This window comes from Chaetura pelagica, unplaced genomic scaffold, assembly GCF_000747805.2.
Source record: "Chaetura pelagica isolate M959 unplaced genomic scaffold, ChaPel_1.0 scaffold356, whole genome shotgun sequence".
Taxonomy (NCBI): Eukaryota; Metazoa; Chordata; class Aves; order Apodiformes; family Apodidae; genus Chaetura; species Chaetura pelagica.
Genome location: NW_009953964.1, coordinates 7,499,333 through 7,525,997, shown reverse-complemented (window position 1 = coordinate 7,525,997; position 26,665 = coordinate 7,499,333). Strand labels below are relative to the sequence as shown.

Genomic DNA, 26,665 nt, shown 5'->3' with positions numbered 1-26,665 from the left:
CACTCTTTCTCCCTGCAATCAATTTGGATTGCTCCCAGCTTCCTTTCCTGAATTTTTCCAAACCAACAATTCTAATATTCCCAGTAGTCAACCCCGATAACTGTCCATACTTCACTCCACTGGGCACATTCTAACAAACATCAAAGGAAACCCTTTCTTAACAGCATTCATCCCCAAGCCCACCACCAACAAATAAAGACTGAACTTATTTCATGTAGGAAGCTTGTCCCAAAACAATTGCAACTTTCTCACACCCCCCTCTCCCCCCTATAAATGTTCAGACAGGACAGGCAGACAAAGTCTTAACACTGACTCAGCAGAGCAACTAAGTTAACTGACTGGAACTTAGAAAGGGCCAGAATCAAACTCAAGTTTCCTGAGAACAATTTTCCATTGCAAAGGGAGGCAACTCTTAAAATCACATCACTGATGTGGATTCTTGGAGAGAGAGACTACATCAATCTCTCCCTTATTTTACTATCTGTAGTTTACCTGCAAACATTCACAACCAGCAGTGGTGTCATGAGGATGGTGGCAGAAAGCCAAACATGCAGATTAAATTATTTAGCTCAATGCACCACTCCAAAGACATGTCCATCTCTGAGCTGCACACCTCTAATGCATTTGGTGTCCCCACAGCAAGGTCCAGTCAGTAACCAACACTTGGCACAATGAGGTGAAGTGAACCCCATGAATTCTGCATTAGGACATTTTTTCAGATAGTTGTTAAGAGGGGTTTTTTTGCTTGTTTCCAGAGATGTTAATTAAATTCACCAGTAAAAGTCTACATTTAGAAAGGATTTAATTTAATTCTTCCTGACTCCATTGTGCTACAGTTAGGATTTACCATCTCTCCCCTGCCCTCTGCAGAGTGTCTCTGAGATTAGGAACAGACTTTATACTGAGCATCCAAAGCACAGGGTAACCTGCAGCACAGGCCCCTTGTGCTTTTAAGAACAGACACCAGATCTTTTTTTAAACTTCATACATTTCTTTGTATTGAGGGATTTTGTTCTGTTCTTCTGTAGTACTCAGCGACTATTTAGCTTTGAGACATCTGATACTTTTTAATCTACCACTGCTATTAATATTTACTACTGAAAGGCAGGTAAAAACTGCTGTTAAAAACAAATGGCATTCATTTCCTAGCTACCAGATCTCAGCTGGTCACTCTTCCGAAGAAGCGATGTGCTCTATATTTCATTTCAGATTAATGATCATCGTATCTTTGAGGGTGAAATATTTTATAAGCACATCAGGGTAAAACCCAAGCTAGCATCAGAGACGCTGGCTTTTTTAATGTATTATTTATTTTATTTTATTTTATTTTTATTGTTCTGTTGATGGTGGCCTTTTCTCCTCATTTATACTAATCAGCTATTTAACTGCTCATGATTTAATAATAAACACATATGAAGGAGGTATTGTAAAACTAATGATGTGTATTACTGATGTTGAGAATAACTGCCACTAGATTTTAACATTTCTCAGGAACTAACAAATACACAGCTATGGCCAAGGTTAGTTGGTGTAAGGGTCAAACTCTGGTCCGTAGGGATGAAGAAAGGCTCCAGTGGGGCTACAGGAACCTCTTGACAGCCTGTCTGTCTTTTATCACCACTTTTTTCTTCTTTTTTTCTTTTTTTTTTTTTTTTTTAAGTCTACAGATTCCAGAACTCTCCATTCCAAAAACTGATTTCTTAATTGATTATTTATCTTTTGAACTTTGTATAGTCATTGGTGCATTCAAGAAAGCAGAACATTTTTCTAGCAAAAGAGTCACTGAAGTTTCCCAGGCTAGAAACTTTATATTAATATTTACTACTGAAAGGCAGGTAAAAACTGCTGTTAAAAACAAATGGCATTCATTTCCTAGCTACCAGATCTCAGCTGGTCACTCTTCCGAAGAAGCGATGTGCTCTATATTTCATTTCAGATTAATGATCATCGTATCTTTGAGGGTGAAATATTTTATAAACACATCAGGGTAAAACCCAAGCTAGCATCAGAGACGCTGGCTTTTTTAATGTATTATTTATTTTATTTTATTTTATTTTTATTGTTCTGTTGATGGTGGCCTTTTCTCCTCATTTATACTAATCAGCTATTTAACTGCTCATGATTTAATAATAAACACATATGAAGGAGGTATTGTAAAACTAATGATGTGTATTACTGATGTTGAGAATAACTGCCACTAGATTTTAACATTTCTCAGGAACTAACAAATACACAGCTATGGCCAAGGTTAGTTGGTGTAAGGGTCAAACTCTGGTCCGTAGGGATGAAGAAAGGCTCCAGTGGGGCTACAGGAACCTCTTGACAGCCTGTCTGTCTTTTATCACCACTTTTTTCTTCTTTTTTTCTTTTTTTTTTTTTTTTTAAGTCTACAGATTCCAGAACTCTCCATTCCAAAAACTGATTTCTTAATTGATTATTTATCTTTTGAACTTTGTATAGTCATTGGTGCATTCAAGAAAGCAGAACATTTTTCTAGCAAAAGAGTCACTGAAGTTTCCCAGGCTAGAAACTTTAGGCACTGGAGATCACTTCTGAAGTGGTTCCAGTTCTGACCAGACCTGTGTACATGACTTAAACTTCTGCTTCTGGGGCCATGGACTGAAATTTTAAATGGTGAAAGGTAGTTTACAGTCCCTTACTCTTGGAGGTATTTGACTTAAGAAATGGGAAAAGAATGATTCTTCAAAACAACTACTTCTGTGCTTAAATTAAATCATTTCAAGATAAAAACCTAAAAATGAAGCCGTCTAAAACTGAGGCTTTTGAAAGCGTTACCCAAATTATCTGTGACCCACAAGGCTCTTCCTGTTTGTACACAGACAGAAATGTTTTCAGAAGTAAATAAAGGGTGAAATGAGGATGGAGCAGGGATTTTCCACATGAGGCTATTTCTTCCTTGTCGCAACCAGGGAAGTGAAAAGTTCCCTGAGAAGCCCTATGACATTTCAGAGAAAGAGACACTTTCCCAGAAATTCTGCGAACAACCTGACCTTCACAGCACAAGCATTTCTACATCACTGCACACACAACGGCCCAAAAGCCTAAAGCAAACACTGGTCAGTCTTGGTCGTGCTCCACTCTGACCTACTCGGCTGCCGTCACAGCTACCCTGGAGGATCAGTGCTCAGCATCTGGGTTGTTCACACCACACAGCAAGCCCTGTGTGTCTGTGATGACCCTGCATCCAGTCATGATTATTGTTGTTAGCACTTCTGGAATCACACCATATCCCATAGCTTCTAACAAACCCCAAATGAACTGGGGGGGGTGGACTTGCCTGTTTCTCTCCAAACTCTGTCAGCACACACACGGTTTAGCCCACAGCATCCCTGCAAGAGTAATGCAGATGAAAATGGTACCTAAATTCCAACCTGTATCCAACCACGTAACAAATTTTAAAAGAAAGGAACAGTGTTTGGGGCACTGCTCAGCCAAGAATCTGAATTAACCCCATGTTGTATATATAACCTTAGTGACAAAGCTCTGTACTACCCACCCCTGTGTAGTACTTTGCTCCACTTTTGGAACAAAAGCACAAAACCTTAAACTGAACAGGTGGTAGAAGACAGAGCATAATGCATTTTTATGGACCTTCCATATGTCCTTTCCAATACACAGGGAGATAAATTCTCCTATCACATACATTTGTGCAGTCTCACTCAATCTCCACGGTTTAGTACCACCATCCAGAGGAAAATCCATTTGTGAAAATTATGCTGTCCATGTTGCATCCATTTTCGTAAATTAAAACAAAGCAAAATAAAAAAAATAATAATAATTACAAAGGCCTGTCCAAGCATCACAAATTTGTGCCAGTTCTCATCTCTTATTTAACTAAACCATATACACCCTGAATCATCTTATAAAACTACCTAAGGATTTGTATCCCTAAGGATTTCTTCTTTTATCTCATTTCCTCCAGTCTTAGAATAATGTTAATGATACATATACTTGAGTCCTAAGTTGTGACATGAAGCTTAATTGATTCAGTGTTCCTCAATACCTGAAGAGACCCAGAAATGAAGGGTGCCACAGCGAAATACTGACCAGCACCTGTGGGCATCTCTAAGTGCAATATGGACTTCTAATATTTTTCCAAAATTAACACACATGTGAGATATGCTCAGACTTCTGTATTTCTCACAACATTCTCTCAGGAATGTCAAAGCTTAAAAACTAAGAAATCATTGCTCTGTAAGTGCATGCTAATGGCTTGCTTTGCAGAAGGAAAATAAAAAATAAAATACTCTTCTGTTTTCTTGTAAGCACAGAGTTGCCACTGGTTTATTTCTTACAAAAATACCTACAAAAGCCAGGATTTCTCTGTATATACGTGAACTTGATTCCTAGATGGCACATGGACTACCTAGAGATCATGTTACTAAGTTATTTGCAGTTAAAGGGGAAAAAAAGGCTAAAATTAATGGGTCACTGGGTATTTTCTTCTGAGAACTTAAGTACTTAACAGTAAGAAAAAAACAGTTTACAGCCAGGTGGCTTGAGGGGATATTTTGTTGAACACTGATTAAAAATAATTTCTTCTAAATGAGACCTGACCACAAAATGGGACCATTAACGAGCAGGGACATTCTCACCAGAAAGGAAACTACGCTTGATCGACTCCTGCACCGCCCACAAACCCCAGGTCTTTTTTTCTCTCACACACACTCTCTTTTTTTTTCTTTCTCTTTTTTTTTTTTTTTTTTCCCCCCTCCTTTTTCTCCTCTCCCCTTTTCTTGTTCTTAATAGCAGGGTAAATAAGCAGCAAGTGATGCTGAAATGTTTTCGGCCAAAAACAGAGGCCAAACTCCTCTGAGAAAACATTTGGCCTCTGTGGTTTTGTAATATGTTCCAGAACACTGAGTTCACTGAAGAACATTGTGAAAAACTCCCATCGGCTGCAGTGATGCTGGGGAATGTTACTGTATCCCAACTTCCAATTGGTCCATTTCCTGCAGGCCTTGTTTAGAATAAAAAAAAAATTAAAAAAAAAGAGAGAAAGGAAAAAAAAAAAAGAAAAAAATAGGAAGAAAAATAGTGCTATGTGGGAGTTAAAACAAGTTCTCATGGGAAAAATGAATGGCAAGAAATTCTAGCTTTAAAAGAAACAGCTAATCTGCTAGTTTGATTGTTCTTCAAAACTTACAATGAACCAATAATCCTAATTAAAAACACTTGGCCTAGTTCTCTAAAGCATCATAGCTTTTTCTATGCTTCGTTTGTACACACCATAGACTATTAGTTTTTTTCTAGTGCTCACTAACAAAGTGCTGACTTTGTTGGGATGGCTGAGCTAATTTCGTGAACTCAGTGTGAAACCTTAGCTAAACAAAATTGTGGTAATTTTCCTTAATTTGTAAAAGTGATTGGAGTGCAAACAAAATTTTCCTCTTGGGTCAATCCTATAATTTTCAATTAACTAAAACTAATCGGCAGGCGGGTACTGAACCTGCATTTTGTTTAAAGGACTGGAAGGCACTTCTGAAGGTTAGGATGCATTAATTGTTTTTATTTTAGTTTCATTTAGTCCTTTGTAAAAGGCCACATTTAAGCTCAGGCTGCCTTTAAAAGGAAAATGCAAATTGTGTGAGGTACGATTTCAGTCACAATAGCTTTTCTGTGTCTCCCGTAACTCCATAAAAGCTGCATAAGTAAGAGAATTGTCCATGGATTGGATCACCTCTGATTTTATCATTGTTGTTTAGTATTTCATATCTTCCATTTATTGAATGAAAAATAATGTGTTTTAAACACTAACCTGAAAAATGCATATATGGAAACACTCTGCCTACTGGGACACCTTATTTCCACATTCAGCCATCTGCTTCTGGGCAGACAAGCTAAACTGCTGCCCTCCTTTTTACTGAAAAAGCTAATTAATGATGATTTAAAAAGCAACATCAAAATGGGTCCAAGCCATTTTTACATTTAACTCACAAAACAAAGTCCCTGAAAATTTCTTTGCAAAGTCAAGGGAGGCAGGTTTCCTCCTCTTCTTCTTCTGCATGCATGTTTGCTGTTTCAGCAGCCCAAGATACAGCCATCCCAGTGGCTTGACAACAAGCAGGACAGCACAACTTACTGTGAGTAAGAAAGTGAGAAGGGAAAGGATTCATGGTCAAATTGTCCAGAGCTCTGGCTGAGACTTTCATGTGGTGTACATGGACAATTGGCACCAGCTGGCAATTTGACCCCTTGCTTTTTCTTTTTTCTTTTGTTCCAACAGATTCAAACCCTAAATAACTTTTTTGATATGGTGTGTTATTGTGCAATATATGAATTTCCCACACATTGTTGAAATCATAATGCTCACAAAAAATACACACAGCCTCCAGAAGCGCCTGCTGCTCAGCCAGCAAGGCAATACATGAACACTTTAAGACCCAGTTTAAAGAAATCCAGTGTATAAATTCAACTGGGGGAGAGGGTATTTGAAAAAGACAACAAAGCTTTATAAGGCACCTTTGTTCAACTTGCCCAGTGTTAAGAAAAATCAAATGAGAGCTCTGCTACCCAGCTGGAGCACAGAAGTCTCTCCTTTGCCTCAAGTTCCTGTGTGAATATTCACAGTTGGAACAATGTACGTGCCCAGTGTAGCTCAGAATGCCTTTTAGCCATTACTATTTATTATATAATTTACACTTAATGATTCAGGGCAATCAAGACCGGGGAAAGTAATTGCACTGGATTGTGATGAATGACAGTTCAGGCAAACAGTTACAGTGGTCCTATCTGCGTATGTTGAATAACATGCACATAAAAGGACAAATACATAAAAACCTGGACCAAGTCATTAATTCATGTAACATGCATATATTCCAAGGAATCAACAACACATATTGCTTTTTAAAAAAGTTAGGCTGTTACTTGACTAATTTCCCAAGCCTTTCTTATTACTACTGAGAGTGGTTTAACATTGACAACACGTGCAATGTCCTAGAGTGGCTTTTCTTAATAATTCTTCAGGCCAAACCTCTCGATTTAGTGGTGTCAGGGTGGGACCACTGAACACATTGCCACCCCAAAACACTGCAAGTCATTTTGTCTGTAGCATCAACTGGTGTGAAAGCCTCCCTATAAGTCAGAGAAAAGTACACCATGGTGAGATGGGCAGGCAAACAGGCTGATTTGAACACCTGGAACACCTGTCAGACAACATGAGGTGGAGATACTTAGCAAGACTCTTCTTGGAAGGCAGGTTGGTGATTGCTCTGGTATGTCTGGGTTTTATGTTTGCACTCTTCCTCTATTTAAGTACTGGAGTATCTGTTTCTCTCCTTCCTCCTACCTCCTGGGTAAAGAGATGTCCCATTGCAAGGACAAACAAGGAAACAAAAATCCCACCCTGGTATGTTTTCAGATACATCTCTGCAGTCGTCCATTTCCAAATTCCAACTGTAAATCGGTACCTTCAAAGATGTCCACAGCCAAAATTATAAAATAAATTACAGCTTTTAATGATCAAAGAAGTTCCAGCAAGTGTGATATATTGCCTGCCCTGATTCTCCACATTATATCTAGGCCTAAAACATCCTTACCTGTGTAAATGAATCTTCCAGGCGTTCCCTTGCAAAACTGCTTAGATTTGTAGGACAATGTAACTTCTACAACCCCAGGGATATGTCGGGGAGGCGTCTGTACACGGATGGCATGAGGAGTAATCAGCTAGAGGAAAACATCAAGAAGGAAGAAAGGCAAAAAAAAAAGCACTGTTAGATGCTGAGCAATTCTTTAATAACACTTTCTTCTCAGATCACAGTAAACAAGCTTTGAAACGTGTAATTAACCTGTCAATGTTTGAATATAATCTTGATGTAACCCACACAAAAGCCAGTGACTACAATATTTACAAGCATTCTCCTTCCCAGTCTTAACAACATTATTTCTGTTTTCATACATGGCAGGCACTAGTTTCCTCTAGCAAGCATAAGCGCTGGTTTATATGCAATAACTCAGCTTACAGCAGCAGGATGCCTGTGTTTGCTCAGGTGAACAACAGGATCATGACAGTGTCCAACAAATCTGCCTGATAACTGATAGGCAGTTACTTGTGTGAACACAGCACAGCCCAAGCCCAGGAAGGCTTTTAAAGGCATTGGGCCCCACCCAACATCTGTACACTGCAAAAGCACCACTTGGTGTTGTTTTAATTCTCTATTCATCCTGTGGTGGTACAATTCAGCACTGCAGAAATGCAAAGTTTGGCTTCTGAAGGATGGGAGATCTTTCCTTGCAAATGATCAGCACACCCAAAAGAGATGTACCAAATATAACCAGCACTTCCAGTCTGCCTTCACTGCAATGACTGACAGATCTGCCAGGGATCCTGCAGATGTGGATGTACACGGTAATAATGAGAAAGACTTAACTTTCTTACTAATGGGGCTGGGGATCCTGATCATCTTAACATAAAAAGGTTGGGGTGGGTCAATGCTTCACTCTCCAAGCTCTGGACCATTTTTGCTCTTTCAGGATTCTGGACTGGATTTTAAAATACTTCCTGAAATTAACATTAGAGAGACCTAGAAGTTCACTAATTTATGGCAGGTTAACTCAAATCTCTGCTGCACTCAGAAACCACAGCATTGTCCTGCCCATCACTGACATGTCCCCTTCTCACTCATTATGCTCCCTCAGACAAGAACAGTAAAAAGAGGTACATAGAAAAGGTGACATCATTGTGTCCAGCAACCAAGATACCACTCTGGCACAGGGATAATCCTTCTGTAACTGACTGTGTCACATTAACACACTTCAAGAGAGACAAAGAAGACCAAGACCACAACCAGTCTTGATGGGGAGCAGAGCCATGGGCATCCTATACAGACTATGTTGAATTATGCCCCAGACTAGGGAAAACATTTCAATAGATTTACTTTTTTATTATTTTTTTCCCTCTTAAAAAAAAAAGAAATAAAGGCAAAAAGCAAAGTTTTACTAGGAACTACATATTTCCAAATTGTAGTAAGGTCCTACCGAAACCAGCAGACTTTTAACCAGTTCTTTGTTTGGGGCACAGGAAAAATCACAGAAGGAAAGTAATGTCTGTCTGAGAGCCACCTGTGAGCTGCAAAGAACATGTTTTCAGGCTCTGCTTTGAAATAACATGATTTAGAAACTCACTTATTTTTAAAAGCAACCTGACTTTTTTCTAAATTACTCACTCTGTATCCATTGGGTAAAAACAACACCCCAAAATCCAAGCTTCCAAGAGTGCTTTTACTTAAATTGAGTTGTTTCACAGTTGGTCTGACCAAAGCCTAAAAGTCTAGGCCAATAGTCAGAGGAGGCAGAAAGCACTGCCAATTTCTTTCCAAAAACCTCTCACTTTGGGATGAGCTGCATTTAGACTAGATGTTTTACTGTCAGCAGCCAAACATGGCTGAGATAAAACCCGTCCTCAAGTGGTTCTAGTTAACTGGGTGAACTGGCAAGTTGAGAAAAGTTTCATGACATTTTTAGGGGGAAAATATCTGTAAAAACAGCCAAGGATTTTAATAGTAAAGGTTAATATGTTAGTCTTACTACATGAGCATGTGCCTTGCACCCCACACCCCCATTCTGGCATGAGCTGTACAGGCAGCTTCTGGTTGTATCTTAGAATTTCCCGGCATTTACTGATCTGTCACCACTTTAATGTTCCTTAAGCATAATTTGTGGCATTTTCCAATACTCATCTCCCCTAGTTCCCAAGAAATGTCTGACCTATTTATGGTCCATTGTTACAGAGAGCTGGGGAGAGTTAAGCAAGTTTCCTGGTTTGTTCTCCACAAACAGTTTGGTTTTCCTTTGTGCTCTGAAGTAAATAAGTTTAACTGTGTTTAAAACCACAAATATACAATAATGTCGCCCACACATTCCCAAAGGATGAACATTATGTCTGAAGTCCTATGGTTTATGATACTCAGGATATATTTTACTCCTCTTTTCTCTAGAACTAAAGCTTGGGAGGTATAGCAGGAGAACAGGCATGCCTTTTGCTTTTGCTTTTTCTCCTTAGTATCTGCTGCTAACCACTGTCAGGGATATGGTGCTGAGTTAGAAGAACCTTTATACTGGGTCAACATTCAGTTCTCATGCACACAGAAGGGAACTGGCTAGCTCAGTTACACACCAGTAGACCCCAATATGGTGGCCATATCAAGAAATTGTATTTAAGAGACAAACAATGTCACTGTACTTTCAAACCTGCCCTCTGAACCTCACCTTTGGTCCAGAACTCTGATGCCCTAAGTGCTGCCAGGATCTGCATTGTGGACCAATATCAGCTCTCCAAATTGCCTACACTCCATTTTGCAATCTGAGTGATCCTGTGGGTGCTGCATGAGTCTGGGGACTCCAGGCCCATGCATGGCAAGAGCAAATCTGTCCCTGACTTCAGTAATTCTGGGATTATGGGATGATTTCCTGTCTACACTGTCAACCTGTGACCTAACTTTGGGAGTCCACTCCACCATTTCCTAGCATGTTTTGGCCTGTACATTCTACAAGGCACAGTTTGTCTATTATGTGCATGCAAACCATCTGGAGAAGGTGAGCTATTAGCATCAAGGAATATTAAAAGCAAAGACACTACTTGCGGAATTCTTTGAGCCCCAGTTGGAGGCTGGCAGTGTGTCCTGGTGAAGCACCACTGCATGTTCACCCTGTTGTTTTTATGGACATCTGTCATTGTCCAGTGCCAAACACAAGGTACTGAGCAGAGTAACTTCTGTGTCCGACCCTACACGGTCACATCTATGTTCTAACTTCAGATGGGAACCCCTTGTGCATTAACAGACATCATAACAACCATAGCAATGACACACCGAGAGCTAAGAATTTGTAAATATAAGTTACGTACATTTCTGAAAACATTTTTAAAAATGTAACCTTTGAGGAACGCATTAACTTGCAATTTGGAGATGAACCCAACAGCCAAATTCCCAGATCCAGCTTCTTCTTCCTTCCCAGCATTTAGCTAATTGAGACCTGGAGCTTAACATACAACTAGAACCTGGATTTTCAAGTTAATTGGTCTGATACTTGGCAACTGCACTAGCTGTTTAATATAAACTCTTACATGTCAGTTGGAACATGTTGTGGATTGCATTAAAACCTGAGTTAGAGACCTTCAGAATGCAGGGAGGGATTGTCCTTCAAAATCCAAAATACGTTTGGTTTGAGTGTGTACAACAAGCCTCTTTCTGTGGTTTGCTAATATATTCTAGACATTCTTGTGTGATACAGCATCATTTCACACTGCCAGGTTACTTTCCTTTTTTAAAAGTGACATTTTATAAGGAGATGTCATTAATCTGAGTCACTAGTTTATTTTTGCATGCTTGAGCTCTGGTTTTTGGTTAGGGGAACGGTGATAATAAGTCATAAATTTAACTTGGACTCTCTGTGAAGAGGACCATTAGGACAGGAATGAAGAAGAATCTCACCAACTGAAGGTAATGACAGCTTTCATTGAGAACAGGACCCTTAAGATACCTATTTTTTTAAAAATGACCAGTGACATTGCATGCTTCCATTCTGGGCATCCAGATGCTGCTTAATAAGCCTTGGCTTTCAAAAAGAGGGTGCCTACTCATTTTTTAAAAATGAGTCAGACCTCCAAAATAAGCACTCAAAAACAGAAACTTCCAGAATCAACAATAAACATGAAAAGCAAAACAAAAAACTGTGTCACAGAACTTGATTCAGAAGTATCAAAAAAACCCCAAAAAAACACAACAAAAAAAGTTCAACTAAAAAATCATCCTGTTTTTGTGCTGTACAAAGGTAAAAGAAACTGATGTTTCAGTGCTTCATCTTTTCTTAATATAAAAGAAAAAAGAAGTTGTTTCCAGCTGACTCTGTACAGCTGGAGGAATGTTCTTGGCAGGAAAGTGTTTGAAGAAATAGTTCATTTTAAGCAAATACTGTGGAATATTTATAAGAAACTAATTTTGCCTTCACAATCATGAATCTGCCCTGAAACTTGACTTTCAGAGTTTTAGCCCCCAATAAGAGAAAAAAACAACAGAGGTATTTTTTTAGCCACTCAGATTTTTTACTATTTGTAACAACATAGAGCCCCAAAAAGTTGGGTAAAAACCTACAAATAACAACTCTGTTTGTGGACTGGACAAACAGAAAGGCAGAATTATCTGGAAACAGACTATTTGCTTCAAGTTGTCTGTCCAGATGCAGCATGTGCACACAATACACCAATGCTGTTTGCTTCTTATGAAATTCCCTTGAAAAAAAGGCATTAGATGGCCCATTTTGCTGTATTCTAAAAATACCAAGGGCTCTTAAAGTCATTTTTATAAAGTAGTATGGGAGTTATGCATTAATTGAACCAACTGGCTTAGGGTATGTGCATTTCTGCGCAGAATTAATGTGAAAAATTAAGTTTTTATTTAGTTCTTCCTGGCTGAGAAAGGTTATAATTATGTTAGAGTGTTTACAGCTAAAATATATGTTTAAATAATAAATAGGTGTTTCAGAAACCATTTTAAACCTCCTTTTTTTAACACAGTCAACTCCATTTCAAGCATATAAATATTTCAATTACAAAACTTGAATACATGTAAAATAAATTAAAAATATATTATTTACTTTTCAAATTATTTATAACATATGCTGCGTGACAGGAACAAATTCACCCTTAAAATGAGCAATACTTTTTTTTTGGCTTTTAACTTTGCTTCTGAACTGTGGTAGGATTTATATTTTAAATATCCATGCATCTCAGGTAGTTACATTGCTTTTGCAGTAATAAAATCTGAGTAATTTAGGACCTTTACAATAATTATCTTCACAGCACCTCTCCAAAGAAGGTGACTAATCTTATTACTATGTTAGAGAAAGGGAATTGAACTTTAAGCAGATTATGTGATTTGCCCAAGGTCCCACGCAAAGTCTGTGGCAAAATGATGCTTAATTTAAATATCAGACTTCACCCCCCAAACCACCTGCAATTACAGCTGAATGTGAAGCTAGAAAAATCCATATGAAAATGCTCTGCAAGACTCACTCTTTTTCTTTAGTTTCCACCTATCTAGCTTTGGTTTGGATATTTTATAGCTCAGTTAAAATCAAGTTTTCTTTGGATCCATGAAACAATTGGATGAACTTGAAAATTGTTCTTGAATTCAATGGCAAAATAACCTGCCCAGGTTTTTCAGGACTGAGTCTGACTGGCAACTCAGGAGGAACCTGCTCCAGGTTTGAAGACTGACAGTTCAATTCTACACTCTATTAAAGTAAAACAAAAATACTCTTCCTGGGAACTGAAAATGCAGTAGACATTTTTAGAAATGGGAAGGCAAATGAAAGAACTTATTTTGTTCTTCATATGTGGCTAGTATGTGGAATCTGAATTATTTATAGATCACTATTATTTAGGGTTCACTCAGACAGCTCATGCATTTCTGCACTTGTTTATCATGTCTGTCTGCTGCTTTTAGAAATAATTCTTTTCCCCTATAGAATTTTCTTTTGCTCTCATAGGTTATGAAACTGGGAAGCAATTCTGTAAGGGAGAGGCAATGAACCAGTTTTCACTCAAAGCCGACTTGCAGCCTGTTATGGCATTCACAGCAAGCAGACTGACTTTGGTCTGGACCCCTCTAACATTATTAATTTTATGACAAGGTCTTTGCAACCATCAGCAACAATGTTTTGACCAGCACTCACTCTCCTGAGGTCAGAAATTGCCAATTAATGCCTTGCACTAATAAACAGAATTGAGTTTAATAATGAAAGATCCGATTCTGCAGTACCAAAATCAGAGCACTTTCCTCCCAGCCTCTTCACCTTTCCCTGTTAAGTGTCTGAAGCCATAATGGCTTCAATCCTAACACACAAAATGCTTACACTAGACCCAGGGGGCACTTTCATGATCACATAAGGGCTTCAGAATAGGGCTCATTTAATATATCTCCTTTTCTGGAATGCCCTTTCATCCACACTTGTCCTCAAGGGGAAGGATGAGAGAAAGAGAGAGAATAGTGAAGCCCATGAAGGACATTAGAGGATACTCTTCATATGGAAAAAATGCTGCCATATGTGCAAAGGAATCAGTAGGGGGAATGTTCTGGATATGAATTAAGCTATAATGTTGGTTTCATATTTATAGAATATGAGGCAAAGCACCAGAAGATCCTTACGCCACTGGGTAAGCACCATACAGCTATTTTGGAGATGCTGGATTAGAGTTTTTATTTCAGCATTAACATAGCAAAAATAAGAATTTTTTACAAAACCTCCAAAATGCTTCTGAAAAGTCATAAATGTGAAATGTAAACCGTTTCTTGGAGCTGCCTTCCCACACCAGTGAAGCCAGTGGGAACTCTGACCCAGTAGCCCTGAGCACTGAAGTGGCTGTTTGGGTGATGCTCTCTGGGTTAGAACTTTCCACAGACTTTTGGGGAATATCAGACTTCATGTTTAATTATGTGTCAGGAGAAGAGAGGATTTAAGAAACTGGGAGGAACAGCAACAGCAAAGAAATAAGAAACAAAAATAAGGGTTATTGAGAAACTACAGAGGCCCCCACGAGATAGGATGAGTCTGTATTTTCCTCTGTGGATACAACACTGTGCATTTGGTTGCTATTATGCAGACAGAACTTACACCAAGCACCCACACTTTAAGGAGATGCTATTCAGAGGTGCTGGATTTTTGCAATCTCCACCTCATTGAGCTGCAGCTACAAGCAGCCACTTTTCCTGAAAAGCAGGCTTACCTAAACATTTGCTTCCTGTGGGCCCTCAGCAATTGTAGTGCTAAATGCAGAATTATTCACTCAGGCATTTATCCTTCCCTTTTCTTAAGAAAAAAAAGGCACTGAGCTAAACTCTGGGCCAGTGAGGGGAGACATAAATCCCCCGGCTATAATGGATTTCTGCCACAGGTAAATTTGACTAATTATTTTCATAAAACTGCATGAGGAAAAGACTCAGATCTCAACATTTGTTGCTGATTTAGCATGTGGCATAGAAAAAGGACAGGCTAGCTATGAGCTAGACAAAGCTATTAGACATTACCGTTCAGACAACACCTACCTCACTCCAAACCAGCATGGTGCCGAATATGACCTGTAACCCATCAAAGAAATTGTCTCCTATGATGATGACAGTGGCACCTCCTGTAGTCCATCCTTCACTTGGACTGATGGCTTTGATACATGGTGTAGCTGCTTTTCAACACACATGAAAAAGAGAAGTATTCTGCTGTTAGAACCAGATTTTAATGATAGAAGACTTGAGAAAAATGAAATAAAAAGAGCTTTCATTTTACCCCCTTACTAACACAAAGATTTCAGCAATCGTGTTCTTTCTAGTACATGTGCATGACCTCAAACTACATCTTTGGAAGTATTTTTTCTCAATTAACATCTGCTTTGTTTTGTTATTTGCTTTGAAAAAATTAACTTTTAAAGCCTAAATTAACAAAAAAACTCACAGCACGATGGGCAGAGACCAACTGGAAATCAGGACAAATTATTATCTTTATTCTATATGAAATGCACAATACCTGAGTTAATAAAACCATCTCCACTGAGCTTGCTTTATTATCCATCAGAACCTAAATTAATCAAGGATACTCCTATAAATATTATGGAAAATATTGGGTAGATAATAAAAGGGTGTAACCCTCGGCAATTCTTTAACTATTTTGCAATCAGATCCATCTTGTTCTGGTATTAAACCCTGCCCTGCTTAATGTTTTGCCTACTACAAAAAAATAAAAACAATAAAACAAACCTCAAAAAAACAACAAAAAACCCCCCAAAACACAAAATCTACAAGCATGTCATCTAGTCATTCCAGTTATACTGCATCTACTGGATAACTAAGGAGCATATGCAATGCATTCTGCCATATTCATAGAGTCTGTCTTCACTTTCACTAGTCACTTTTTTTGGCATGAAATGTACTAAGTGCCCTGAGAGGATGTTGCAAACTCAAGCACTGCTCAAAGTAGTAAGCTCAAATCTTGGTGTTAGATCTTCTGGTTTAATACTATCTAAGCAGAATCTTGCTCAACTTTATACAGTGGTGGGATAGGGCGTGATAAACATTCACGTACTGGCTCTTCTCCTCCGCAGTACCAAAGTATCTCAGAATTTAACTGCACAGAAGCAACAGGAATAATACTACTGTAAAATTAACTTAAAGAAAACAAAAAGCCCTGGGTAACTCCCAGCTGTGGAGTCTTGGAGTGGTCATATAGGTTCATGAAATTAAGCAACTCCATCCCAAATATCACCAACTTCTTGCTAATATAGCACGAGGTGAACATGTGACACCATACCGTTAGGTAACATTTTAAGGAAAGCAGTACCTCAACATTTTTCATTAGCCATGAAAAAAAGATTCCTTAAGGCGAAGAAAACATCCATCAGTCAACATCAATGTTGGAAAGAAAGATTCTTTATTTTAGATATGATCCTAGTCCTCAGCAGAGAGAAGATGCTTGCTCTACTGAAAGTACATGAAAGGCTGCCATTGCCCACACTGATTCTGCAACACCAGTCTGCAGGACTTCATTAGCTGCATATATGTATATATGCATATATACTTCTTCTTTTAAGGTTGCTGGCATTTGGCTGTGAATTGCTACTTGGTTGAAAGGCTGGCTGAGCTGTTAATTTGGTTTGTAACATTGAATATTTTGATGAGGTGCTCAAGGGGGTGCACTTGGGCACTTCACAAGGTAAGGATTTATTAGGAAGATAGGGGTGTGAAAGCCACCCACATGTTGGCACCATTCTAGACAACAGGCTTACACCAGTGAATTACTTAATGTGGCCGTGTAGTGCCCCACATTCTTCTAATTGTAAAGACCGTAAATTAATTCATTCACAGAAGCCTACTTTAAAAGGCTCCAGACATAAAGCACTAAAGAGACCCTGTGCTTTATGATTATTTAGTGAAGGTCTGGTGAGTTGGAGCTAATTGCAAGAGTCAGGAGGCTGGTGAGAAGCTCCTTCCCAGCCTCTGGGCTGAGCAGGCGTGGAGCTGGGAAGCACAAGAGAGCTGAAAAGGGAGCTGTTGAGTCACTCTTAGCAGTGAGTGTTTCTGTGGGCACTGCTACAGCCTCACACCACCAGTGGTGGAACACATGCATGGGGAGCAAACAGACCCCGTCCCTACCTACAAAAGTTTGTGTCAGGCACAAACTTTTCCACTACTTAAGCGGATGGAGATGCCAGCTCCAGTGAAAAACACAAACACATAGGCAGAAAAAAATCATTACCCTACTCCAAACTTGGCAGAGCACAGCCATTAGCTTGTACATGAGCTAACAAAAGAAACATCCCAACGTTACCGTCACAAAAACGTAGTGCGCACACAGAAGGAACTGCAATATGTTTCATTTGGATTCAAGTTACTTGTATAAAACTGTGCATAAAAACCAAAGTGCAAAACCAAATGCTTTCCTTTCAGCCAAGCTGACAGCAATGGATTTACAGAGAAAGCAGCTTTTCAAAATGCCATTTACCCCTTTCACAGAATAAAACTTTTTCATAAATAAAAATTAAAATTACTTCCAAATTACACCCTTTCCAGTATTGCCAGTTGATCATGGACGCACACACCCCACAATAAAACCCAAAGATAATCAGTTTCCCATGTGTCAGAGAATGAGCTACTTTTCTTACAGACTACATGAAACATTTTTTTTCCAAATACCAGTGAATAAAAGCTGTTTGAGACCATAAGCCATTAACAGAAAACATATGCAGGCTTCAAAATTATAGACTCAATTCATCTTTAAAATGAATGCAAGACACTGTTCTGCAGTTACAGGTCCCCACTAAGGGTCTTGCTATTTATCTTCTGATGTTCTTTGCACTGCCTACATTGCACTCAGAGGAGCAAGGTGCTGCACTGTTTGTGCTGCCTCCTGCATTCCATTCTCATACCTTTATACATGTATGTGTTTAACATCAAACACATGCCAAGTGCTATGGCAGCCTGGGGGATTCTGATCAGACACTCAGGTCCTTGTGCTGAACTGGGGCTGTGGGTTGTTCCCGGGGACACTCTCACCCGCAAAGTCAATGTGACCACTCGCACGTGTAATTTCATTTAAATATGTAGCAATTGTGCTGAATCAGTGCCTCAGCAAAACTGCTGGCAATAGCCCAGGACATCTCCTCTGAGGATGAAAAGTCAGGACTTGGTGATTTAATAAGCAGGTTGGCACCCTTTCCAGATACTACCTGAGATGCAGTGAGAGCGCTGTGCATTCCTGAAAGATTTTGTGACATTTTCCCTTGGGACCACTCAAAAAAACCAACTGGCACTTCCCAACTTTCCCCACAGCTTATCTTAAAATGCAAATGTCTGTAAAGACTGGAAGGGCTCCATGAAGGTGCTGCCCCACAAAGGAAGCTGTGCTGAAGAGATGCATCCCAGGGAAGCCTGAGGAGACGTGCTGAGGGAGGCATCCAGGCTACTACCTGTTTTTGAAGGCTCAAAACATGCTTATGCAATGACATCTTCGCAACAACCAGTGTCATTTGGGACATTGGTATTAATAAAAACTTACTCTTCCCAGGCCCTTTCCTTGGAGCACCAGGAAGGAGGATGGAAGAATCAGGTCCTATTTGCCAACATCACCACAGGTAACACTGGGAGGTGGGGCAAAGAAATGACCTCAGCTCTATTTACACCCCTGGTACAAATGTCTGGCCAGCTCAGGCCCTCAACTCTTCATACTTCTTCTGTTAATCATTTGGCAACTTTCAAAGTGCTGTCTGGAAGGTGTTTACTTCTGTGCAACCCTAGAAAAACAGAACTAGGCAGAATAATCTTTTCATTGGAGACCTTGATTTTTCTACATTTTGTTTTGGTCACAAGACAAACCAAAGTACAGAATTTTTTTTTTTAATTACTATTTTTTTTTTCCCCCCCCAGACTGCAAAGTTCCAGAATATTTATCTGGAATTAACTCTAACACTTTTTAAAACATCCAAGAAAAACAAAACATTTTGTTTCAAAATATTATCACTTCACATGTACTTCTGTAACACCAAAGCATCATTTCTAAAATGATGTTTTTAAAACAAATTTTAAAAGGTTATTTAAAATTTATGGTTTTCTATAGAAAGAGATTTTAGTTGAAGTCTGAAACTTCACCAGTAGAAAAATGCCATGAAGGACTTTAGACCAGTTCTAATAAAGGCAATGAAGTGTATATGATGGATAATATGAAGTGAATTTAAGTTCAGAGAAGAATTCTAATGAAAAAGAATAATTACACATTCTTACACATATAAAGCTTTTTTTTTTTTTTTTTTTTTTAAATAAATGAGCAGCTGGCAGTCAGCTACAACCAGAGTTTGGTAGCCTAACTACTGGGTGAGATTTCAAGACTCTGGCATGAGTGTATTACATTCACTGCATGTTTTCACAGCAGTCATTGGACTGAGGAACAACTAACAATTACACCTCCAACTGCAGGTATGGACCTTGCAGCTCCTTGCTGAAGGTGATACGGCCACATCCTCCACCTGCTGAAATGGCCTAACGGTTATGAGTCTTAATGAGCTGCTCTCCTTTGCATAATATCAAGGCAAATCAGTGTTAACATCTGACATGTTTCATTGTGCTGCTCCTGTGGTTGCAGCTGACAGATATAGATGTTAGAGGGAGGCACTGCAACCCCAAACTTATTGAAGCCTGTGGGTACTTTGCCACTGACTTCCAAGTGAAGGTCTGTATTGATTAATTTTAAGGATTTATGAACAAAAACCTTAGTGATTTCCAAGGGAAACAATGTTCTTTTGAAATCCTTATCTTCTCAGAATAGACATTATCACCTTCCAGACAAAGGATGGCAAGTACCAACTTCAGCTCACAGGTAGTAAGAAGGAAGCTTTTCCTCGTGTGCTGTGTCAGTGTGTTCCTGTGTTCCCATGCTCCCCTAGCTACTGATATACAGGGGATTTTTCTTCCTTCAAACTGTGACAATAAAATGATTACCCCGCCACAGTTTAGCATAATGGTTCAGAAACGCTCGTGGCATATTGCGGAGTGAAAGTGGAAATTATTAGGTAGCTCTTCTTTGTTATAATAATGATCACTCCACAAATAAAAGCTCTTCTCCCAAAGGTACTGCAAGGCACAAAATGCTAATTCTGAAGATTATGTGCGCGCTTTTATTAAATATTACTATGCCCTGTCTGTTTGAGGGCTTCACTGCTCTGATTGTTTTATGAGTGCCATGTTAATGTCAGTCCCATCTTGCTAGCAGCAGGCACACATTTTAGCTTTTGTATGGGAGTTGATCAAAGGCCGCGTGCTGAGGGAATTGCTGAGAAAACACGGACAACCGATAAAAATCTAACAGATTAATTGGTTTAAATTTCATTTTAGGGCATTGAACTTTGGCTCAGGACACTAATACTACACTTCCAATCAGAGCCTAATTACCACATTTCCAATTTGCCTCTGAACAATGCTCGGAAGGGAGAATAATAATGGTACTAACAATTCTAATAACAATAATAATAACAACAAAACAGCAGCAATATCGTCTCCTCATAGCTCATTGTACATGTTTAACAAGTAACTTTGTGAGCAAGCAACTGCACTAGGAAATCCCTCTCCCCCTCATCACCATCCACCTGCCTCCTGAGCATTTCTATCTGCCTCAAATAACACCTGAATACAGAAGAAACAGTGGACGCCCTCAGGAGCATCAAACATTTGAATTTACAGAATCAATGAGCTACTGATCCAAGTCCCTCACAAACACACACTGGACATCTCATATTCTTAATTAGAGCTCTGGATTTATAAACGGAGATAGCATTTTGTCCTCCAACAGAAATGATCCATTCCATTGATAGAAAACAGAGGCTGGAGGAAAAAACAATATTTACCACAAAGTTTATGGGTGGCCTTGGAATAAGGGTTAATTGAGCTTAGAGGTAAATGTTCACTGAGGTGAATTAGTGGGACACACAGCTATCAGCAGGGCTCTGGGACTGGTCTTATTTAGCTTCTGAAATGTATTTGCACTATGATTAATATCCAGTTTGTGCTGGTGACTGTAAGAATGACCTCGCCTGCAGTTTTTATCGTGAAGTGTGGTTTCATCCTCCATTATTCCACAGATGAGGCTCTGACAAGAGTTGCTGCATCACAACAGGAGTTTAAATGATGGGGTATGGGCTTTTATTTTTCTTCTCTTTAAGAGCATTGTGACATGCAAGGCGAGTTGCATAAAGGCAGTTAAAACTGGGATATCAGAGGAATAGGAATGGATGTCTCATCTTAGAGGAAGTACTGAAAATACCTGGAGTTTAATTCAATTTTCCTTTTTTACTTGGGTAAAACCTAATTCCAGCCTAAATACATAAATGAGCCATGGATTAGCCCACAGTTTATGCACCTGATCCTGCAACCTGCTAAACCCTTTTGTCAAAATACTGATTTTCAGAATATCTAGCAAATCTGCATTAAGCATTCAAACCCATGACTTACTGAACCTGTGATTCAACAGACCACTTAGGCATGTGCTTAAAACCCCAGCTGACAAAGTTGCAGAATAAGGAACCAGATTTTTAAAGATATTTGGGCAGTGCCCAGTGCAACACTGCCAAGAGCTATGTAATGTATACAGAACTGGGTTTTCCCATTTCAAAAACTACCTAGGTTCCATACAGAGCCCCCTGTGCAGCACAGAACTCCTCCAGCCAGACACTGAGAACTCACAGCAGCAGAGCTGACATACTAAGGCCAACATGCTGAGCCCAGGAACTGAGCTGCTGTGTCTCCACAGTGTTGCAGTCAAACATAGCAGCAACTCAGTGCTAACTCTGGGCTTTCTACAGCACTTTCATGGCACGTGATCTTCCCTCAGGTACCTCATAGCTATTGAAATATGTAGGATTTGTGACTTTGAGCAAGGTAGTGCTCAGGAACGGTCTGAGCCTAAATTCCTTCCCTGCAGCACTCTGGAGCCAAAGGTGTGCAGCACTTATTGGGATGCTCAAGATTTCTTTGTTAATATTTTTAGTTTGGCCAAGAGTGTTTTTCCTTTAAAGAGGGGAAAAACATTACTTCTTCCCTTCTTGAATTACAGGTTTACATAGGTGTTATACAGGATGGAGGAGAAGGGTTATTCCATTAATCCTTGTTTATTGCAGGTTTTCCACTTTAAGCACATTAACAAATTAATTTTATCATGGGGAGGGTGGGTTTTTTTTAGAGGTGAAAATTATAATTTTCCAAAATTCACCAATTTAAGAGAACAAATACAATTATGGGGGGCTGCTGGGTTTGAATGTTGTTGTTTTTTTCCTCTTCAGAAATAATTACTCATTCCTGAGAAGCAGGAGTTGTCATCATCTGCTCACCTACTTTGAGTGTGCCTAAAGGGTGGATCTTAAAAAGTTAGTGTGCCCACACAATGGTGCCACTCCAGACCAGCGTGCAGAGGCAGTGCCAGTGCTGTATCCAGCATAGGCAACCAAAAGCAACTGAAGTTTACCAAACCAGCCTTGATGGGAAAAGTCCTTAGGACCATCCCAAAGAATTACTCATAGATACTTCAGGGAAAGCGAATGGGACAGAGTTTTTACATATTGTACTGGAGCATTAAATCTTCACTCTTAAGCTAAACAATGCATTTGCTGTTTATCTTAGTGAAGTGATGATCTTCCTGCTTTCCTTTTTCATATCACAGCCTGCTCTCTCTCCTATTCTCTCCTGACAATAAGCAGCTGCTGTGCAGGAAGCAGAGTAACAGAGGTTTCCCTCTCGAGGAGATAATTCACGCAGCTTCATGCAACACAGGCACGAGGATGTGATGTGATGCGCTGCTCCCCCTTCCCAGCTCCCTCCTTTACAGCATCTTCATATTTGGGACTTACCATTTGCAAGCTTTAAAGATTACACCACCCTACCAAAAATGGCAGCCTCCTCCTGGTTCTTCATGATGTCTGCAGTGGGTGAAATCACCAAACCAAAAATACAAGTGCCATACAGTCCCTTCAGGTTGGGGAGAGGGAGGGAACATTGTCTTTGTTTCTTTTTTCAAGTAGTGAAATTAAAGGCATTGGCTGTGATTTTCTGCCTAACACTTCAGATGCTCAGTTCCCATTAATGGGAATTGAAAATGCAAATTACCTGGGATCATAGTCTACCTACAATCAATACTTAAGCCAGTGTTTCTCTTTTATCCTTTCTGATGCCTCAGCTAGCCAAGTTACATTTCATGGAGCCCTCTGTGTTTCTCTTTCCTTAATGATTTCCAAAGCTCCCAGTTGTTGTTCCCTGCCTGAAAAATGATTGCATGGAAAAAAAGAGGCAATCCTGAATAATGAGAGATGTGTTGCAAAAAAAATAATCTGCTGTGTATTTTACTCACAACATTTCCATAAAAATAATCATTTACTTATCTCTAAATAGCTAGAGTTATCTCTAAATAGCAAGTTAGTTATCTGTAATTAGCAATCTCTCTAATTTCAAGAGATGAGTTTTCATTTTGTTTTAAACCCTGTCACATAACAGAGGAAGTTTTAGGGTTTCATTTTTGTTAGTTTTTTGTCTTGTTATGGTTGGTTGTTTTTTGCTTTAGGAGGTATGTCCTGCTTTCCAAAACAAGTAAGAGTCCTTAGTATTTCACTGCAAGTCAGTAAAGCTTGACCTCCAGAAGAGAGCTCTCTCATGTTTGTTTGGCAAATAATAAACTCCCTAAGAAAAATGTATTGTTGCAAAAACACTTGAAAATTTGGATAAATTCAGTATAGTTTCAGCCAAAACATGAACATGTATATAACATCTGTATTATTATTCTTGAAAAAATACGTATGATTTTCATATAGAGATTTTTTAAGAAGCCTAATAATTTTATGGTGAAAACGTCTGATTTATTTATTACTTTTTTTTAATTTCAAGGAAATTTCAAGCATGCTGTAAACTATAACTTCTTCATTTGTTATTTTTGCCCCAAAGTTGGAAGATTTTCCCTTTGAGACAGCCAGGAAGAAGCTGTTGCGAGTGGCCTCAGCCAGAGTAACACTCTGCCTAACCCGACACAGCCATGCAGCCCCAGGGCTGACACGGTCTCTGCTCTCTTGGACAGCTCAGTTGCTTGGGGGATACACACACATGCGATCAGGAGGAGAAACATCACATCCAAGAACATGCTATAGGACCTACCAATTATTGGCAGCTCATCCAGCTCCACAACTGGGAACAAGTTTGCTCAGACCCAACTAACAAACCAGTGACTGCTGTAGCAGGCTCTCTTCCCTCAGGGATGCACAGGCACATTTTGACCCCAAGCAGGAGAAATGTTTTACTATGAGCCCCCAGATGATTGCACTTCAATTTCTTCACTCCTTCCTCTATCCCACAGGGTCACTTGCAAAGGTTCAGGAACAGTGTTCCCAAAAAATGGGAAGCCAAAGGCAATAGCAGGCAGGGGACAAAGGTGTGATATGCACACAGGATTGCACCATTTTATCTAAATGTGGACTTTAAAAACTTTGTTAGTTAAACAGTGAAAAAATCCTACATGCCTCTCCTGTTTCAGTTTCAATGGCTTCCTACTGATTTGACTTCCGCTGATAAAGTTACAGAGCCCAGCTAAACCAATATGACTATTTTTAAAACAATAAGCATGTCCAGAAAGGAGACTGCATCTGTTTAAGTGCACTAAAGTTTAAGAATAGTTGCACTGATGCAATTTCAGGGTGAGGATGAAGGCAACCATAAGAATGGAATATATGTGTAATATAAATCAACCCTAAAAATCTGTCAAAACAAACATTGCTGCATAGCTCACATACCCCAAAACCTAGTTAATTTAACTGTCTGGTCCTTCGGTGCTGCTTAACTAAGGTCCTGAACCAGCAAAGGATTTTATAGGATGGAACCAATTATTTGCTTAATGTTAACCCTGTGGTTTACTGTTCTGCTGATTCCCAATCTAAGAAGGGCAGGTAGGTGCTATGTACAAATTAATGTTTTATTTCAGCATCACCCTGGTCTCATTTTCTCTGCTTTATTTTCCATCAGTACCTTAACAAAACTATAAGTCTCTCACAGCAAATCTCTCTAGAGTCAGAACACAGGACTAGATGAAAGCTCCTGAGTCGCAGCTTCTCATCCTTGCAAGGTGTAAAAACTTCAGCATCCCAAGCACAACAGCAGCAAATATTGATGTTCAGATGTACACTGTTATGTTATGGCCACACTGCAAAGGTTTAGTTGATGTTACACTGAAACTATGCTAGATAAAATGCAGTGTTCAATCTAAATCTAAATTCTCACTCCTCCAAATTAAATAACAGTATCAATTCAACTTTTATAGAATCTTTCACTATAACAAATGAAAAAAAAAAACCAAACACACAAAACTTCACCCCTCAAAATCAGTTAAAACCCCAGCTATACTATACAGTACAAGTTCACCTGAGATAGATTCTACAGCAAACAAAACATTTATTTCATCTTGACAAAAACAAGAGCCCCCACTAAAATTAATTTTTAGTTGAAGTCTTTTTGTTCAGCAGAATTAAGAAAGTCTGCCCACAACAGAGAGGTCAGCAGCAATCATCTTTCAGAAACAGAACAACCCACATAGAAACACAAAGCAGTTGTGGCAGGGACAGGGAGTGCCTGTAATCCAGTTTCTTCAAGGGAAATTCAAGTACCCTAAGAGTTCTTACTCCTCCTCTGATTTCTCTCACAAATCACAGGCTTCCCTCTAATGCAATTTTCTGGAGTCTGAGAATCATAAAGTCAAATATGAACAAGTCTAGTGGAAATTCTGTGACGCTAATCTTGGCCTACGTTGTATTTTTAACAGACACTGAATTTGTGCGCCGGATTATCCAGATGGCCATACAGAAATCATCCTGATAGGATTAAACCTTTGTGCTGAACTCTGCTCCATCTGTTCTCGGAGGTTTGCCTATCGCTATCGGAATATAAATGTCTCACACCACGACTGAAAGCGCCTGTTTACCACACACATGCACACGCATATGTATGTGTGCACACATACCCTTGAGTACTCGATTAGTAATGTGAGATGAAGTGAGCCTGAAGTTTACCACCAAAGAAACATATTGGTTTTATTATTCGTTTTAAGAACAAAGTATGCAATATCTAAATTCAAACAAAAAAGCATTTTTGTTGTTGTTCTGGGACTTGTTCAATTCATTAAACCATAATACTGCCATAAATTTCTAGATGAAGGCATGACTAAACATAAAGCAGCAAGGCTCTTCATCTTTGAAATCTATTAGTGTATGAGAATGTATGACACAATCACACTTTGAAGATATCATGGTTAAATATTCCAGATTAAAAAGCAGCCAACAACAAAACACATGCGTGCACACAGTGTTGGGAGCTGTTACTCACATCTCCATCGAGTCACAGGCAAAGAACAAAAAAGTAATCATCAGTCTCAGTAAAAGAAAAGCTTATTCCCATTAGTGTTGGTTTCTGCTTTTATTATCTATTAATGACAGTCTTCTGCATTCATTGTTGCAGCCTGCCAGATGCAGCAAAGATCCATATTCATCATGTGCAAAAATTGTGCTCAGGCTGTCTCTGTGACAGGTTACGCGGAGCTGCCAACAGAGACCAAGGTCCGATGAACGACCTCGGGTTTCCAGGCCCCGGGCCAA

At 39.3% G+C, this 26,665-nt stretch overlaps 1 protein-coding gene across 1 annotated transcript in view; it reads right to left on the bottom strand.

The window, feature by feature from the left end:
* EBF1 (early B-cell factor 1) overlaps positions 1–26,665 on the bottom strand; it is a 277,549-nt gene that overhangs the window by 54,923 nt on the left and 195,961 nt on the right. Inside the window, exons 7-8 of the mRNA XM_010002115.1 lie at positions 15,063–15,193; positions 7,560–7,686 (exon numbers count right to left, since the gene is read on the bottom strand). Of these exons, the coding sequence (XP_010000417.1) occupies positions 7,560–7,686; positions 15,063–15,193 (258 nt within the window). The remainder of the gene's footprint in view (positions 1–7,559; positions 7,687–15,062; positions 15,194–26,665) is intronic.